A 17,683-nucleotide genomic window follows, 5' to 3' on the forward strand; every position below is an offset into this window, starting at 1 on the left:
TTGGCCTTTGCCCCGCCCCTGTGTGTGATGTTATGCTCAGTCCTGAGGGCACTGGCAAGCACCTTTGCTCAGCTGCGGGCTCCACCTGGTTCCAGGCTTTCGCCCCACCCTTGCAGGAGGAACCGGCTGATGGAACAGCTGCTAGCCTTGGCTCTACCGGCTGGGCAGGACTGCATGCCCACTGTCAGCTCAGTAGCGGAACTCCGCCTGTTCTGGGCTTTTGGCTCCACCCTGTGGGAGGAGCCAGCTCCCAAGTCAGACCACAAGCCTGGTTTGCATGGGCGGGGCAAGGCTATGCTCCTGTGCCCTTGCTCAGGGGCTGGTCTCCACCCTTTCCGGGGTTCCCGCCCTTCTCCCACAGGCTGCTGGCAGCTGGGCTTGACCACTTTTCATGCCCCCTCCTCCTCAGCCGGGCAAGTCTTAGCTCACACCTGAGCCCAGTGGTGGCCAGCTGGCTTCCGCCCCTGCCAACAGAACCACACTTCTGTCTCCCACTGCTGCCTGCTCTCCCCTACCACTCAGACCCTACCACTCACTACTGTAGACCCGAAAGCTCCCTCCTTCTAAGTGGCTCTGCTCTGAGTGCCATGAGGGAGCTTGTTTGGCTGCTCTCCTGCTTCCCTTTGCTGGTATTGCTGTTTCTGGGGGAAATATTCACTTCAGGTTTGGGGAGTGACTTGTCCCAGGGGTTAGGGTGGCCATCTCCCAAAATGTTTCTGCCTGTGCCTCCTAGATTACACTCTCTTCCTGCTGCTCTGGTATTCTTCTGTCTCCCTGTCCCCCAGAGCCCCAGGTGAGTGGTTGTGAGAGAGGTTTTCTGCACGGTCCCTTTAAGAAGAATCCTGAGTCTGAGAAATCAGACTCTTTCTCACAAACAGTATCCTGACTTGTTTTCAGCTAAATACTGTCCTTATGTCTCTTCTGGGCTCTGGGGCTGCAGGCTGGGGCTTTGTTCCTGGGGCTCAGGACCCTCCCCTCTCTGCTAAACTTCCTTCCTGCTATGCGAGTCTCTCCTGGCTGCCGTTCACTCCAGGAAGCTGGGCAGCCCTCTCCGCATTTCTGCTTTTCCTACCAGTCTCTGTGTGGCTTCTTCAGTGTTCCTTGGTTGAAAAGTCCTCTTAGTTTAGTCCAAAGTTGGTTTTTCCAGATGATGGTTCTTAAAATTAGTTTGTAATCCACTTTGGTTCTGGGAGGTAGATGTTGGTACGTCCGCCTACTCCAGCGCCATCTTGTCTTCTCAAACTTTCTTATATGCAGTTAAAGACATGCTTAAAGAAAATTTTTAGCCTAAAATTAAAATATTAATGATGACATCTAAATATATATAAATTGTTTAAGAGTCTACATCAAGAAATTAGAAATAATGTGATATTATACTTTATAAGAAATATACATTTGGTCTTGATCCTTTTTGTGGCACAGAGCTCCTAAAAATCTTTGGAATTCTCTAAGCATTGAAAAGCAATCAAGGTATTTTTTATTATGTTAATGAGGTGACTTTTAGAAATCCCTGAAGTAACCTCAGGATGAGGGCTGGTTACCAGCAGAGACAACCCTGTGATTGGAAGGTTAAAACTTTTAGTCACACTCAACTGACCTTCAGGAAGGGGAGAAGAAGTAGATATTAAATCAATAGTCAATGGCCATTATTTAACTAATCTTACCTACATAAAGATGTATTCATACAAACCCTAAAAGAGAGGGTCCAGAGAGCTTCTGGGTTGACAGATACCTCAAGATTCAAGGGAATGGCATCCTTGAAAAGGGTTTAGGGCTCTGAGACATTTCTCTGTATGTTACCCTACGCATCTTTCAGCTGGCTTTTTCTGAGTTATAGCATTTTCATAATTAACAGATGATCTATAAGGATAATATGTATCTGACTTCTGTGAGAGACTTTGGAAAATTAATTGAATCCCTAGATAAAAGCATAAAAGCTTATAATCTGTAATTATTTGGTCAGAAGCACAGGTAAAATCCTGAGCTTGCAATTGGCATCTGAAGGTAGGTAAAAGGGGGCCATTCTTACAGAACAAAATTTTAACCTGTGAAACCTGACATTATCTTCAGGTAGTGTTAGAATTTAGTTAAATTGTAAAATGTCTACCTGATGTCCAAGAAATTGCTTGCTAGAAATGTGGGGAAACTCCCTCTCCATTCATTGAAATTAGGGTATTAGATATTATTTGACACAAATAAAATGCAAAGAAAGTAGAAAGAAAAAAATAATAAAGAAAATTTGAAGAATAAACCTAGTGACAAAGCCATATTGCCCTTTTAAGAAAACAGCTGTGTTGGGCTTGCTCACTTGCACTTTGCATGATCAGTGCATGAGCACATGGCAGAGCCACATGTATATAGCCTATGTAAGGCTATAGGCGCTTCCCCTGAGGGTGGATTGAAGATTGCTTGCCTGCCAATGTGAGGGGCCATTTTTCTGTTTGTTTGCCTGCTGTCATGAGAGGATGTTTTTCCCTGCCTGTTTGTTCATTCACTGTTGTGATAATCTATTAAATGGAAATGGCCCAAAGCTTTCCAGCTCTTCAGTTCCTTTACTATCTGCCTGAATCCAGTATGAACCTGCCTGGCCTTGGCCACCAGCATTACATCTAGTGTAGTATGCAACATTTAGATCAGATAGTATGGAGCTCTTGACACCCTTTAAGAGTGAAATAGAGAAGTGACTGTTCTTGAGCATGTGGTTCCCCGTGGCTTCCCTGTTGGGAGTCATGGCTGGGTGTTTTTTACAGCCCTGTGAACAAAAACTAAATGCTTTCTGCAAGAGGCCAAGTGCCAGCAGCAACAGGAGCTGAAACAGTTGATAAAGAAGGAATTTCAGGTTCAAGAGATCCAGATTGCCCTGAAAGCTGAATGCTGGCACTGGTAGTTGTTAGAAACCCAAGAGTTTCAGTTCCAGCTTCAGGATAAAAGCCAGCAGCTGTAAGAGCCAAAGCAGTTGCTGAAGGAGGAGGAGAAGGTTTAGACTGAAACTCCATTGACAGACTCAGAGCCTGGTCAGTGGTCACCCAGAAGGTAAAAACCCAGCAGCAAAAAGTGCTTCAGGGCAGGCACAACCTCGTCTGCAAGTAGTTGAGCACTCTGTGGTCCAGCCCTACAGAGTTGATGCAGACAGAGTTGATGAAGTTATGGGTGAAATTCAGGCAGAAACCTGAGTCCTTGGCAGCTTGGTTGTTGTGGTTGTGGATCATAGGGATGGATGGCATCATGCTCTCCAGAACAGAGATGGAGAAATTAGCTGCCATTACTATGCACTCTGCCTTGAGGCAGTGTCTTCAGAACTGTCACGACAACCTAGAAAATCATGCTCTATTAGAATGGGTTAATTATTGAGTGTTGTAACGGACTCTTGAAGCAGGGACTGTGGCATTGGTTTCCTTGCTGAGTGGATACACTACTTGTGGACAGTAATGGGAGACCCTGATGGGGGGCATGGCACCTGTGGGGGTCCTTATGCATTGGGAAGCTTCCTTCATCCAGTCACAGATATGCACCAAGTACACTTTCTTAAATAGACAAGGCCCTGTACTGTATAGGCTCCCCAACTATGATGAGTAGCCTTGTTGGCACTGGGGGGTAGAGGGTTAGAGGTGGGCCTCCAGTTAACTCACTAGGCAGCTGGCACATGGACACCTGGGGTGGAAGTGTGTTGTCCCTTGGGTGCCTGGAGAGATGTCACTGTGTAGGGCACCTTTGCAATTATTGTCATTTTGGGTATAGCTTGTGCTTTTGTAATTCAGTTGCTGTAGTCTGTACTGTTTCTGTGATGTAATGTAACTTACTGCTCACACAAGGACCGTTGTGGAAGATACTTGTCTTGTAGATTGTGAGGTGAGCAACCCAAAAGGGGTGGAATATTGGGGAAACAGCTATGTTAGGATTGCTCGCTTGCACTTTGCATGATTAGTGCATGAGCATGTGGCAGAGACGCCTGTGTATAGCCTATGTAAGGCTACAGGTGCTTGCCTTCAGGGTGAATTGTGGATCACTTGCCCATCATTGTGAGGAGCCATTTTGCTGTTCATTCACCTGCTCTGGTGAGAAAAGGTTTTTCTTTGCCTGTTTGCTCATCCACCATTGCAAGAATATTTTAAATGGAAATGGTCCAAAGCTTTTTGGATTTACTGTTTCTTTACCATCTGCCTAAATCATTGTGAATCTTTTTGCCCTTGGCCACTGCCATTACATGCCCAAAGCAATATACAGATTTAATGCTATTCTTATCAAAATCCTAACAACATTTTTAAAGAAATAGAAAAAATACCCTCATCAACTTTGTAAGAAATCACAAAAGACCTCATATAGCCAAAGAAATAATGAAAGAAAAGGACAGCCCAAGTTATCACACTCCCTGACTTCAAATATATACTGCAAAAGAACAGTAACACTGACAGTAAAACAGAAACACAGACCAACAGAACAGAATTGAGAGCTCAGAAATAAATCCACAGGTACGTAGGCAATTAATTTTTGACAAAAAAACCAAAAACATAAAATGGAGAAAAAAAAGCCTCTTCAATAAATGGTACAGGGAAAATTGGAAACAGCATGCAAAAGAATTTAGTCCCAATTACAAAATTTAGTCTCTAAATACCAAAATTAAGTAAAAATGAATCAAAGACTTAAATATCAGACCAGAAACAATAAATTACATAAAGAAAACTTGAGTAACTAACTAACTATCTTATAAACTGTGGTTATAGAGTGAATTTTATGCATTTGACCCTTAAAGCAAGAGAAGTAAAAACAAAAGTAAATGAATGGGACTACATCAAACTACAAAGCTGCTGTACAGCAAAAAAATTAATAATAAAACAAAAAGACAATAAATAATGGGAGAAGATATTTATAAACAGATATAACATAGAGTTAAAATCCAAAATATAATAAACAAAATATTAGCAAACTGAATCCTCATATATACATTAAGAACAAGACATATATGTTACAAATACAATTTTATTTTACCATTTGATTATTAATAAGTGTGAGTCACTACATTAAGGACAAAATAGAAAATATCTTGTTATTTCAAGAGATACAGAATAAGCACTTAGTAAAATTCAATAGCTAATCTTTATAACAGTAATAATAATAAACATTTAGCAAATTTGATAATGTACTTAATTTTATAAAAAATATTCACAAAACACTTAAGAGCGCCCTGGCCGGTTGGCTCAGTGGTAGGGTGTCGGCCTGGCGTGTGGGGGACCCGGGTTCGATTCCCAGCCAGGGCACATAGGAGAAGCGCCTATTTGCTTCTCCACCCCCTCCTCCTTCCTCTCTGTCTCTCTCTTCCCCTCCCGCAGCCAAGGCTCCATTGGAGCAAAGATGGCCTGGGTGCTGGGGATGGCTCCTTGACCTCTGCCCCAGGCACTAGAGTGGCTCTAGTCGCTGCAGAGCGAAGCCCCGGAGGGGCAGAGCATCGCCCCCTGGTGGGCAGAGCATCGCCACTGGTGGGCGTGCCGGGTGGATCCTGGTCGGGCGCATGCGGGAGTCTCTCTGACTGTCTCTCCCCGTTTCCAGCTTCAGAAAAATACAAAAAAAAAAAAATCCCACTTAAGAGCAATTATAATAACTAATGTTAACTCCTGAATTATTCTTATCTAATATATTTAAGAAGATGAGAATGTCAGTTCTCCTCATCAAGGTATTAGAGCTCAAAGCCAGTGCAACTGGGCAAGATAATACAATAAAGAATCAAAAAGAAACAATTGGATATTCATATTAAAAGATGTCATAAAAATATGCATAGAATATCAAAGAGGATCTACAGATTAAAAAGTTAATTTAATATGAATACTGGGAGCAAGATATAAATATTTTTAACATTTTCACATTAGCAGAAATCACAGGAACACATACACATGCACACAGACTCTGACCAAAAAGATAAAAAAATAAAAAGGGAGAAAAGAGAAAGAAAAAGGTGAAAAGTCTTGTATTTTAAAACAAAATCTATTTCTAAAAGTTATTCATGCTGAGATCATCTTAAATCATAGGTAAATTATCATTTTCCAAGATGAGGACACTTAGGAAAAAATTGTAAGGTCAAGAAACCACCTTTAAGAGATGATGACTGTGAGAGGAAGAAGAATAAGACTAAAAAAAGAGAAAAGTTTTAGTAGAATATGCAAAGATTGTTGCAAGACATCAGGTAGCAGAGAAAGATCATAATTTTGAAGGAATTAAAGTGTCAACTGAATTGGTTTAAAAGAAAAAATGAAAGCTGTTTTTATAACTAAGGTATCTAGAGGTAGCTAAGTCTCTAGGTAGAGCGGGATTTGGTCTTTGGCTCTCTCAACTCACCATTCCATTCTAAATGTGTACTTTATTTCTAGTCAGCTTTACTCATGGAACAAAAATCTGTGGCAATATTGAGTTTTGGAGGTGGCATACCGTCCAAATAATAAAGACCTCTTCTTTTCTCATCCACCAAATATAATTAGTAGTCTTCAGTAGACTGGACCAAATTAGGCCAATACACATACTGAACAAATTATTCAAACTAAGCCTGCTCTCATTAATGATCAAATTTGCCAACTAAAGAGCATTTGGCAATATCTCAAGATATATTTGGTTATCAAATTTTGGAAGGTACTACTGTCTTCTAGTGAGTAAAATCCTGCTAAAACTTCTATTGTGCACAGGACAACCATCCATAACAAAGAATTATCTGGCCCCAACTGTCAATAGTGAAAGTTTGAGAAATCTTTAGACAAGGGATTCTCAAACTTAAATGTATATCAGAAAAATCTGAAGGCTAGTTAAAACAGCTTTCTAGTTTGCATTTTTTTTTCTTTATGTAATATGTCTAAAGTGGGTTTGAAGATGTATTTTTCTAACAAATTCATAGGTACTGCTTGAGGTGGTGACTCACAGTTCACACTCAAAGAAATAATAATGGTTTAAGGCCCTAGACTGTAGCTGAGGGTACAGTAAAGCATACAACAACAGGCCTACTCTTCAGGATGAGGTAGAGTTTAATGCATTCTGGAGAAGTAAACTGCTAGTCTAATGGCAAAAGAATAAAACTGTATTTTCAGCTATTTTCTTCTCTTCCTAACTGCTAATTCGATGTTATCCTAAGATTCCAGGTGGGGAAAAAGTTTCCAGTACCTCTAGGTTCTCCAAAGGTTCTGCTTGCTCTGACTTTCCTTTTTAAATTCTATATAAACTATTTTCAAATGCTCTTCACCTCCCACCTGCTGAATTCAGATTTTTTAAAATGGTGTTTTTAGAGGACTATAGAACAAGCAAAAGAACAACAAAAAGTAAAAATAAATGTAAATCAAAGATCAAAATGTATTTATACACCATAGATCCCAAAGTCCCTGAAGGCAAGAAAAGCTCTTTTGACTATTTAACAACTGCCTTGCACTATTATCCCTCACACATCCTACCTCTCATTCATTCTCACTAAGAAATAAGAAGCAGGATCCTATTCTGATTAATCTTTGTATGTAAAATTTAGTTGTGGTTTTCTCCAAAGATGTTCAGGGCACAAAAAAGGAGAACATAATATAAATATATTTTGCTATGCCAAAATATCTTAATAAGAGGGAAATGGAGAATATCAACTAAATAAAATTAAAAGAGTAGAAAAATAATTTTGAGAAAACCTATTAACATGGCAGCTATAACAACTCAGATAATTTTTAACAAACAAATACATATACAAGTTAAAGATTTTGACAGGAATTCATTTAGACCAAGTGCTTTGCTCAAGGGATTTATGAGTACAAAGAATAATGTCAATGCAATGTTGAGGACAGAGAGTAAAGTGGATTTCTGCATAACACCAGACAAGGGAAGGTACTTCCACTGTAGTACTAGAGAAGGATGAAGCATCATCACAAATGGGCTTTGAAGGTTAGAAAGTCATCCATGTAGAGACTGAAAAATTATATTAAAAATGATCAGCATCTCTGCAAACAGAATACTTCTAGCATAATTTTAGTTAGCTTACATTGGAAAATGTTATTTCAGAACAAGCAAAAAAATTTTTTTACAATAGGAAGACAAACCTATGTCACCATTAAATTGGAGACTGACGCTCCTTGACCTATTATGGCATTCCATGCCAAAAAATCCATTGTAAATTGAAAATATTTTATATCAAAAAAGCACTTAATGCAACTAGCTTACTGAATAGTGCAGTTAGCCATGCCTTCTTTAAACATGTTCAAAACACATTACCCTACATGTGGGCAAAATCATCTAACAAAATAAACACTCGGTAGATTATCAATGGTTTATCTTCATGGTCTCATGGCTGACTAGGAGTTAGGCTCATTGACACTGCCTAGCATCATAAGCCCATACCTAGCCCAGGAAAAAAAATCAAATTTCAAGTACCATTTTTACTAAATATGTATTGTTTTACACCATTATAATGTAAACCTATTGTAAGTCAGGGACCATATATACTTTATTTATTCTGAGACACATTTTTTTTTTCATAGCTTACAACTATGAGATCTGGATGGAGCCCACTATTGATAGCATCTTATAATAAATTCACAGTTTTTAATTTTCTTCTGCTAGTGTGTCAATTATATATATTTCACAACCTATGAGAACTCTGAGTTGATCAAATGTGATAATTAATTTATTAACTATGATGAGATTAACTCCTGGGCTGACAACTTCAGCTTCTTGTCTTCTGGGTACATATTTCAAATGGGAAAGGAGACATAATGAAATCTCATGGAATAGCCTGATATAACCTGTTAAGAACACAAACAATTTTAGTCCTATATAAGACATAATTGTACAGCCATTTCACAGCAGACTTATTCATAATGACCAAAAGGTGGAATCAACCCAATTGTCCATTGCCAGGTGAATGGATAAACAAACATGTTATATACTGTATTTCCCCATGTATAAGATGTACCTTAATTTTGGGGCTGAAATTTGAAAAAAAAAGTATTACATAAAGTTATTAAACTCAAATTTTTATTCATCATAAAATTCAAACAACTCCTCATCACTATCAAAATTCCCATCCATTACCTTGTCCTCTCTGTGTCTAATGATGAATCACTATCTTCATATATTGCCTTGTCCTCAGTTCTATCTATGGCATATGAAATGCCACAGTTCTTAAATGCCTTGACAACAATCTCAATCTTGACATTATCACAGGGTCTTTTCAGCCATGTACAAATTTCTCCTATAGTTGATTTCTTCACTTTTCCTGCTGGTGTCAAATTGGCCCCAGAAAACTTCATCCATTCATTCCATTGGTCTCCCATGGCAGCTTTGAAAAATTTGTTAATGCTGACATCAAGTGATTAGAGCTGGGATGTCAAGCCTTCAGGTATGATGGCAAATTTTGTTTTTTGCTCTGCAGCAATCTTCTTTGTGTTTTTCGTTATGTGTGCCCTAAATTGATCAAGCACTAATAGGGCAGGTTTGCATAAGAGCCCACCTGATCTTCTCCAAACTTTCTCAAACCAGATCTTCATCCCATCCTGAACCATCCATCCCTTGTCATGAACGTGGACAATCACTTCTCAAGGAATGTATTCTTTTGGCATTGTTTTGCATTTGAAAATCAGCATGGGAGGAAGCTTGGTTCCATTGGCACAACAAGCTAGAACAACTGTATAATGGCTTTTTTCATGTCCACTTGTCTTCACAGTTACAGTTTTCACCCCCTTCTTATCAACAGTTCTGTTACTTGGGAAATCAAATTGAAGGGAGACTTCATCCATATTTGCAATCTGTCCCAATTCAAACTGATGTGTCTTCTGACATTGAATGACAAAATGATGAAATTCAAGAACCTTCTGCTCATAGCTTTCAGGAACCTTTTTTTTAAAAAATTCATTTTAGAGAGGAGAGGGAGAGACAGAGAGAGAGAGAGAGGAGAAACAGAGAGAGAGAAGGAGGAGGAGCTGGAAGCATCAACTCCCATATGTGCCTTGACCAGGCAAGCCCAGGGTTTTGAACCGGTGACCTCAGCATTTCTAGGTCGACGCTTTATCCACTGCACCACCACAGGTCAGGCCTCAGGAACCTTTCGGGCAAGTCTGGTGCGTGTCTGCATGCTTAGTCCATTCTGATTCATCAACCTGAAGCACCAATTGTGTCTTCTTCTGAAATCAGTAACTTATTTTTCACCAGCAATTCTTCTTGCTTGATGCTGAACCATCTCTGTGGATGCAGGAATTCCAATTGCCCTTTACTCTTTGATCCATATCTTCAGTTCCTTCTCTAAATCAAGCCATTTTGCTGACTTGCCTCTCATGGCTTTCTTCTGCCGTGCTGTTTTCAGTAGGGTTTCTTCTTCCTGTAGCCAGTCTCAGATTGATTCCTCAGTTGGAGGAGGACCAAACTTATGTTCAGCAGCATGATTTCCATTCACTTCTGCAAACTGGATCACTTTTAACTTGAATTCAGCACTGTACAAAATACTTTTCTGAGCCATTTCTGGGCAGAACATGGCAAAATGTAACCTACCATAATATATTGGTAACAAGTGCAAAACAATGAGTGCGAAGACAAGCGCAAAAAAGAAGGAAATGCAAGTAAAAAATCTACAACCACTGTATGAGACACACCCAGTTTTTAGACCCCAAATTTTTTGAGAAACGGTACATCTTATACATGAGGAAATGTAAATACAGTAGAATATATTAGCATTCTTTAAAAAGGAAATTAATTCTGACAACAAAGCTGAAATGTAAGTGCATGATGCTAAATAAAATAATCCAGTTATAAAAAGACATGCTGCTGATTCCACCGACATAAGTTATGGAGAGTAGTCAAATTTAAATAGACAGAAGGTGGAATGTTGGTTGTCTGGGCCTAGATGACCAGAAAATGACAAGCTGTTGTTTAATGGGTATACAGTTTTAGCTTTTCTAGATGAAAAGAATAGTAGAGATTGATTGCACAAAAATGGAAATGTAGTTAATACAATTAAACTATGCATTTCAAAATGACGAAAAGAATAAGTTTCATGTCATGTATACTTTACCACAATTAAAAAATAGATTTACATAGATGGATGGGAGGTGAAGAGAAATTGCCAAGATATGGGCACAGAGAACAGATGGACAGCTGTCAGAGGGACTGGGGAAGGGGGACTGGATCAAAGAAGGCAAAAGGATTAGCCCAAACATAAACACATAACACATAGACACAGACAATGGAATGGCAATGGCCAGAGGGAAAGGGGGTGGTGGTAGAGAAAGGAGTACAAAGGGAGGGGAAGGTGGGTGGAAAGAGAATTTGTGTGTGGGGGGTTCAACCATGATGCAAGGTACAGATGGTGTTATATTGAATTGTACAGTTAAAACTTGTACAGTTAGGTTAACCATGTTAATTCAATAAATTAAAAAAAATAAATGAAAAGGAGAAATATTGAGGCTAAAAATGATGTAAATAAATAAAAATGGTATAAAAAATGGGAGGTGGACAGAAAAATAAGATATTAAAAACTTACCGGCGCCTCAAATACCATAATTCAAGACATATCAAAAGAATGAAGGTGGGCAATATTATTGCCAAAATTATCACCGTGGTGGCAGTGGAATGTCCTGACAATTGGGAGAAGACACACAGATGTCACTGCAAAAGCCATTCCTGAGTCTCCTGCCCTTCCTTTGCTCACCTGAGTGTCAGCTCCATCATTCACCTGCTTGGATGTAAAGGGATAGCCAACTTCCCGTCTCAGATTCTCTAACACAATAGTCTATATCTATCTTCTATTACTTCTTCTTGCCCACATCACCCAATTTATAGGTCCATGATTCTTACCTCCTTTATACCTTAAATGAGTGATTTTCAACCTTTTTCATCTTATGACACACACAAAATTACTAAAATTCTATGACCTACCAAATATATATATTATATTTTTTGCTGATGTGACAAAAGAAATTAATAACATTTTTACTTATTCACTCTGCATAGCTATTGTTGTGTTGGCTGTTGCCATTTTTATTTGACAGGCTAAGGAAGTGGTTCTCAAACTTTTTGAAGTCGGGGCGCATTTAAATAATTGTAGGTGCACTATATACAAAGTTCTGAGAAATATGTTATAATATTTAAGTAAATATTTAAATAAATATATAAAGTCCAAGCATGCTTTTATGGTAATTAAATGAAATAAATAAAAAAATTAAATTTATTCTGATATTAAAAACATTTTTATGTTACAGTTTTTGAATTATGCTTTTTAGAATTCATAAAAAAGATGGGATAAAAAATAAAAAATAAAAAGTTATCTTTATATATATATAGATACATTCTTAGTAAGATTTAGTAAATTCAGCAGGTCCTGGCACAAATGTGTTAAGTTTTTTCATTCTTGTGTTTATGAGAAACATGAGCCTAGCAATTTCTTTAATGTTTAGGCATATATTTGAAAGGCAAACTCTTATTTCCTTATCAATACATTAAAAAATTCCTCTCCTTTTACTCTTAATTGTGTTGAGGGTAGAAAATCCTAATTCACATAAATAAGATGTTGGAAATTGTAGTAAAATGTTCAAAGCTTTTTTAGCTATTGCCACATATTCTTCTTTTATAGAAATCCAAAAGGCTTCAAGAGACAATTTTTTATGTTTAATCATCAATCCAAAACCTCCACCATATATATCATTTTAACTTTACACCAAACTAAGAATAGAAGAAACTTGCCTCCAGTCTTTCCTGGAACATGGGGGCAATGTAAACAATCCAGCACCACAGTTTAACAGCCTTTTGCAACCTAATCAGGCAAGTGAGGTGGGGGTTGGGCAGACTGTCAGTTTACAGCCAATTCCCCATACCTCTGTCCCCCCAAAATCTAAACTCAAAAAACCCTGTTGGTTTTCTGGTCCCCAATAGGCACATATTCCTCTGGAATACCAAAGTGCACACCTGGAAATCTTCTAGGGTGCACCAGTGTGCCTTGGCACACACTTTGAGAACCACTGCTCTAAGGGAAAAGAGCTCAGTGCCCCTGAGGTATTGCATGTTTTCAAAATTCTTGTGGCACACTAGTTGAAAATTGCTGCCTTAGTTCATCTATCTCTTTCTGTCTCTCTTGTTTTTCCTCCTTCTTACTTTTATTTCCTCCCTCCTTCCTTGCTTCTCAGTCACATTCACTAAGTTTCACCATTTGCTCCCCCCTCTCTCCATGTTTGTGGACCATTTCCTTCCTCCTATTTCCAGCCAGGGACAGTTCTTTCTCACCCCAGTGGAGGACGATATCTTGGCCTTCCAGGCTGCTGTGCTTTATTCGACAATTCAGGTTAGCCTCCTCCCCAGCCACAACGTCCAGGGTTACTCGGAGATACCACGTCCCGTCAGCATTGGGCAGGATGTCACCTTGATGAGTTCCTGGATGCTCCTGCTCACCCCTCATCCACATTACCCGTACAGGTTTGGGGTAAAATCCTGAGACATGGCACACCAGCAGCAGATGACCAGGCAGAGGAGGGGGGCCACTGGAAAGCCAGGCCTCAGGCTTCACTGGGGCAGAAAGGAGCAGGACAGTGTCACATTATAACTCTAATCTAGAGCATAAGGACTCAGAAACTGAGAAGTTTGGACAGTGACTCCTCCCACCTCTCTTGAATTCTAGTAATTTATTGATGAAGCCCCTCTCTTCTTAGGGAACCCCCACCTTTGAATTTAAAGAGGTGGTGGATAGTGAAATAGAAAAGTCTTGGAGAGAAAAAGGTCTTACCTTGTCTCTGCAGTTCTGCCTTCCCTGCATCGAGAACCCCCAAGAGAAATCGAGGGCAGGTGTCTAAGAGGAGTTTCTTTAAAATAATAAAGAGACCTTGGTATTGAGTGAAAAGCACACAGAACCACTGTGCTCTGCTGCCGCCCTCTGCGGCAGGCACACATGAATCATTCTGGAAGCTCAGGAAATCTACTCCTCCCAAAGCTCCCCTCAGGAAGCTTACTATGATCTCTTCAGAATGCAGCTCACAGCCGGCTATACCCTGGACCTCAAAGGGATCTGGATTGAAGAAAAACAAAGAAAAAGATATTAAAAGCTAACAAGAAGAAAAGGGATGAAGAAAGAAACTAGACTTTTGGATTTGAGTGGGGAGAAAGGTTTGAGACATGAAATGAGTCAAAAACCTATCCAGTACTGTCATGTGCTCCACAATGACTTTACAGTGAAAACAAACTACATACAAAAGGGTAGTTCCTTAAGAAGCTGAAAAATTCCTATTTGCCTAGTCACATTGTGGCCGTCATAACAGCATAGTGCATTGCTCATGTGTTTGTGGTGATGCTGGCTTAATCAAACCCATTTTGCTGTTAGTGGTATATCAGAATAATAATGCAATATATACAATACATAATACTTGATAATAATAATAAATGATGTTACTATTTTATGTATTTATTATACTTTTAATTATTTTAGAATGTACACTTCCTATTTACAGAAAGACAGGTTTGCTATGAAACAATATGCCTTGTTGACCAGCAATAGACTTATACCTCTCTTATTTACTGCACATCTTGATAGGATACTTTTATTTTTTGCTTGATTTAATGTTATAAATGTTTTTTACAGTAATGTGCTGTATAGAATTATAAACTTGGAACAATAAAATATACCATATAGCCTAGGTGTGTGGTAGGCTATCCTATCTAGGTTTAAGTGCACTCTATGATAGTTACACAACAATAAAATTGTCTAACAATATATTTCTCAGAACATATCCTCAATGAAAACTGGTGTATGACTGTATTCAGAGACTTTAATTTTTAAAATTTTAATTGATTGATGATTTCAGTGAAAGAAAGAGTGAGAAAGAAACGTTAGTTGGTTTTCCATTCATGCACTCATTGTACGAATCTTGTATATGCCCTGACCTGGGATTGAACCTGCAACCTTAGCATTTGGGATGATGCACTAAACAACTGGCTACTCAGCCAGGACTATTTGAAGAGACTTTTCATTAAGAAGAGAACAGGGGACAAGTACACATGTCATAAATGGTGGGGAAGGGCTGTTATAATAAAGTACCATGGGTAAGAAGAAAGAAGAGGGTTATGTGAGGAGCAGGGGTGAAGTCAAGAGTAAGTACACATTCCAGGATGAATGGGAGAATTACACTGAGAGGAGGAGCAGGCAGGAGATGCCTGAGAAGATGGATTGGGAACAAAGAAAGTCACACTTTAGTTCACTCAGGGATAGGGCAACAAAAGTGATGGCTTCTTGCTTGGGGTTTAAGAGAAAAAGTTATACACAAACAAAAAGGGTTCTTTATCAGACAAGAATGCAAGAAGCAGGAAGAGTCTGAAATACTATGTGGAGGTATGGAGTCTAAAATGGAGACTGCTCTACAAAAGTGTGTGTGTACAGCTGGATAAACTGGGAAGGAGGACAGAAAGATCCTGGGGTGCAGCAGCATGAACAGAGAGAGAAAGAGAGAGGGAGGGAGGGAGGGAGAGGAGAGGAGAGAGAGAGAGAGAGAGAGACACAGAGAGAGAGAAATCACTGGTAATCTCCCCAGATCAAAGGACTGCACTCACATGTCAACTGGAATTCACTGATGTGATCCTGTACTATACGAGTGAATCCGATGAAATAGACTTGGATTATCTCCACCACCGCTGTCACCTCCACATCACTGAAATTTCCCTTGGACCAAGGCTTCAGGAAAATGGCAGTGCCTGAGTCGCTATCCCAGCCATGAATCTGCAAATCTTCCAGCCAGCCTGAGCCTTGATTTTGTTCCCAGGTGCTGTTGACAAATGATGATATCTGGATGACATGGAAAGATGTCGGCCCCTGGAAATCTGTGGGTAGTGGAAGAATAAGAAAAATGAAAGAGAAAAGCAGCAGGGAATGGTGGGGGAAGGGTGGATAAGGAAATTAAAATCGGAAATATTCAGGAAAGAACCCCCCTCACCCCCAGAGTCTCAAGAACAAAATAGCAGAAACATTTGCCTGTGTCAGAACCTCTGGCTCCATCCTCAGCCTCCAAAATAGAAAAAAAGGGCTGGAGACGAGCTGGCGCAGACACTCAGGGGTATGCACAGTATGCTTTCATCCAGACCACCCACACCCAGAGTTCTGGTCAGAGTTACTCTTACCATGCTGGTGTCTATGCTTATTGTCACCAGCTGGGATGAGATCTGATAGCAACAGAAGTGGCAAAAGCAGCATTTCACCGGTAGACAGAATTTCTGCCTCCTAGAGCTGGTGTTTGATCTCTGAACTCAGCAAACCGTTGTTTCCTCAGTCCTCTATAGTGACTTCCTCTTCCAAGGGATAAGATTGCCTCATCCACATTGCACATCAGAGAAAAGTTGTGCCTCCTACACCCTGACCCTCCCACTCTGCCTGTCATTTCCACACCAGCCCTTGACTTTTAGATATTTTCTTATTTCCCTGGCTTCCAGGTGTTCTTCCTGACCTCAGCTTTCTTTATACTACCTTGAAAAAGGCAGCATACGGTTTTGAAAAGTTATTTACCTCCTCAGTCTTTTATTATAACCTCTGTTAAATCAGAAGGCACCCAACTTGATATTCTTCCATGTGATCCTCTCTTCTCTTGAACATTCTCAGTGGCTCCTCTTTCTCATTTTACCCCCTTGGCTGATCTCCCTAACCCCACATTTGTATGTGGGTGTGTTGATGACAATTTATGAAAAGCAAAACATTTATTTTTTTCCATGTTTTCAAGGTTTTTAGCTCTTCCAACACCTTTTAATGGATTTTAAAGAGGAAGGGTGAGAGAGAGAAAAAGAAACAGAAATATCAATTTGTTGTTTAACTTATTTATGCATTCATTAGTTGATTCTTATATGTGCCCTAACTGGGGATCAAACCTGCAACCTTAGAGAATCAGGGTGATGTTCTACCTTGCCAGGGCCTCAAAGGGAATATATATATACTTATTTATTTGCATTAGAGTCAGTGAGTGGGACAGATAGGGACAAACAGGAAAGGATAGAAATGAGAAGCATCTGCCTGACCAGACCATGGTGCAGTGGACAGAGCATTGGACTGAAACCATGAGGTCATCAGCTTGAGCGCAGGCTCATCTGGCTTGAGCACAGGTTACCAGCATAAGCCCAAAGGTCACTGGCTTGAAGCCCAAAGTCTCTGGCTTGAGCTCAGGGTTGCTGGCTTGAGCAATGAATCACGTGCTCTGCTGGAGCTCCCGGTTAAGGCACATATGAGAAAGCAATCAATGAACATCTAAGGAGCTGAAATGAAGAATTGATGCTTCTCATCTCTCTCCCTTTCTGTTTATCTGTCCCTATTCATCCCTCTCTTTGACACACACACACACACACACACACACACATACACACACACACACAAGCTGGAATGAGAAGCATCAATTCTTTGTTGTAACACCTTAGTTGTTCATTGATTGCCTTCTCATATGTGCCCTTACTGGAGGCCATAGACAAACCAGTGATCCCTTGCTCAAACCAGCGACCTTGCACTTCAACCTAGTGCCCATGCCAGCGACCATGGGTTCATGTCTATAATTCCACACTTAATTAAGGCAGCGATTTCCTACTCAAGCTGGTGCACCTGTGCTCAAGCCCGATGAAACCACACTTAGACCAGTAACCTTAGGGTTTCGAATCTGGCTCCTTTGCATCTGAGGCTGACACTCTGTCCACTGCACCGCCGTCTGCTCAGGTAGATAAAACATTTAAAACATTTGCCTGA

General features: G+C 39.9%; 1 protein-coding gene across 1 annotated transcript; it reads right to left on the bottom strand.

The window, feature by feature from the left end:
* Positions 1–8,672: 8,672 nt before the first annotated feature.
* On the bottom strand, positions 8,673–16,159 carry LOC136397861 (T-cell surface glycoprotein CD1b-like). The gene is made up of 6 exons (XM_066372348.1): positions 16,087–16,159; positions 15,523–15,789; positions 13,709–13,987; positions 13,213–13,491; positions 11,477–11,570; positions 8,673–8,747 (listed from the first exon to the last, which is right to left on the bottom strand). The coding sequence occupies exons 1-6, from the start codon at positions 16,157–16,159 to the stop codon at positions 8,726–8,728; spliced, it is 1,014 nt and encodes a 337-aa protein (XP_066228445.1). The 3' UTR covers positions 8,673–8,725.
* Between the last annotated feature and the right edge of the window lie 1,524 nt (positions 16,160–17,683).

This window comes from Saccopteryx leptura, chromosome 3 (assembly GCF_036850995.1).
Source record: "Saccopteryx leptura isolate mSacLep1 chromosome 3, mSacLep1_pri_phased_curated, whole genome shotgun sequence".
In the NCBI taxonomy this organism is placed as follows: Eukaryota; Metazoa; Chordata; class Mammalia; order Chiroptera; family Emballonuridae; genus Saccopteryx; species Saccopteryx leptura.

Bases quoted from the DNA above. Each gene is read 5' to 3' on its own strand.
- LOC136397861 (XM_066372348.1), bottom strand. From the start codon at position 16,159: ATGCTGCTTTTGCCACTTCTGTTGCTATCAGATCTCATCCCAGCTGGT. The intron at 13,988-15,522 runs GTGAGTGCAGTC...TCTTCAATCCAG, and splicing joins CAGTGAATTCCAGTTGACAT to ATCCCTTTGAGGTCCAGGGT. The intron at 13,492-13,708 runs GTAAGACCTTTT...TTTCTGCCCCAG, and splicing joins GGCAGAACTGCAGAGACAAG to TGAAGCCTGAGGCCTGGCTT.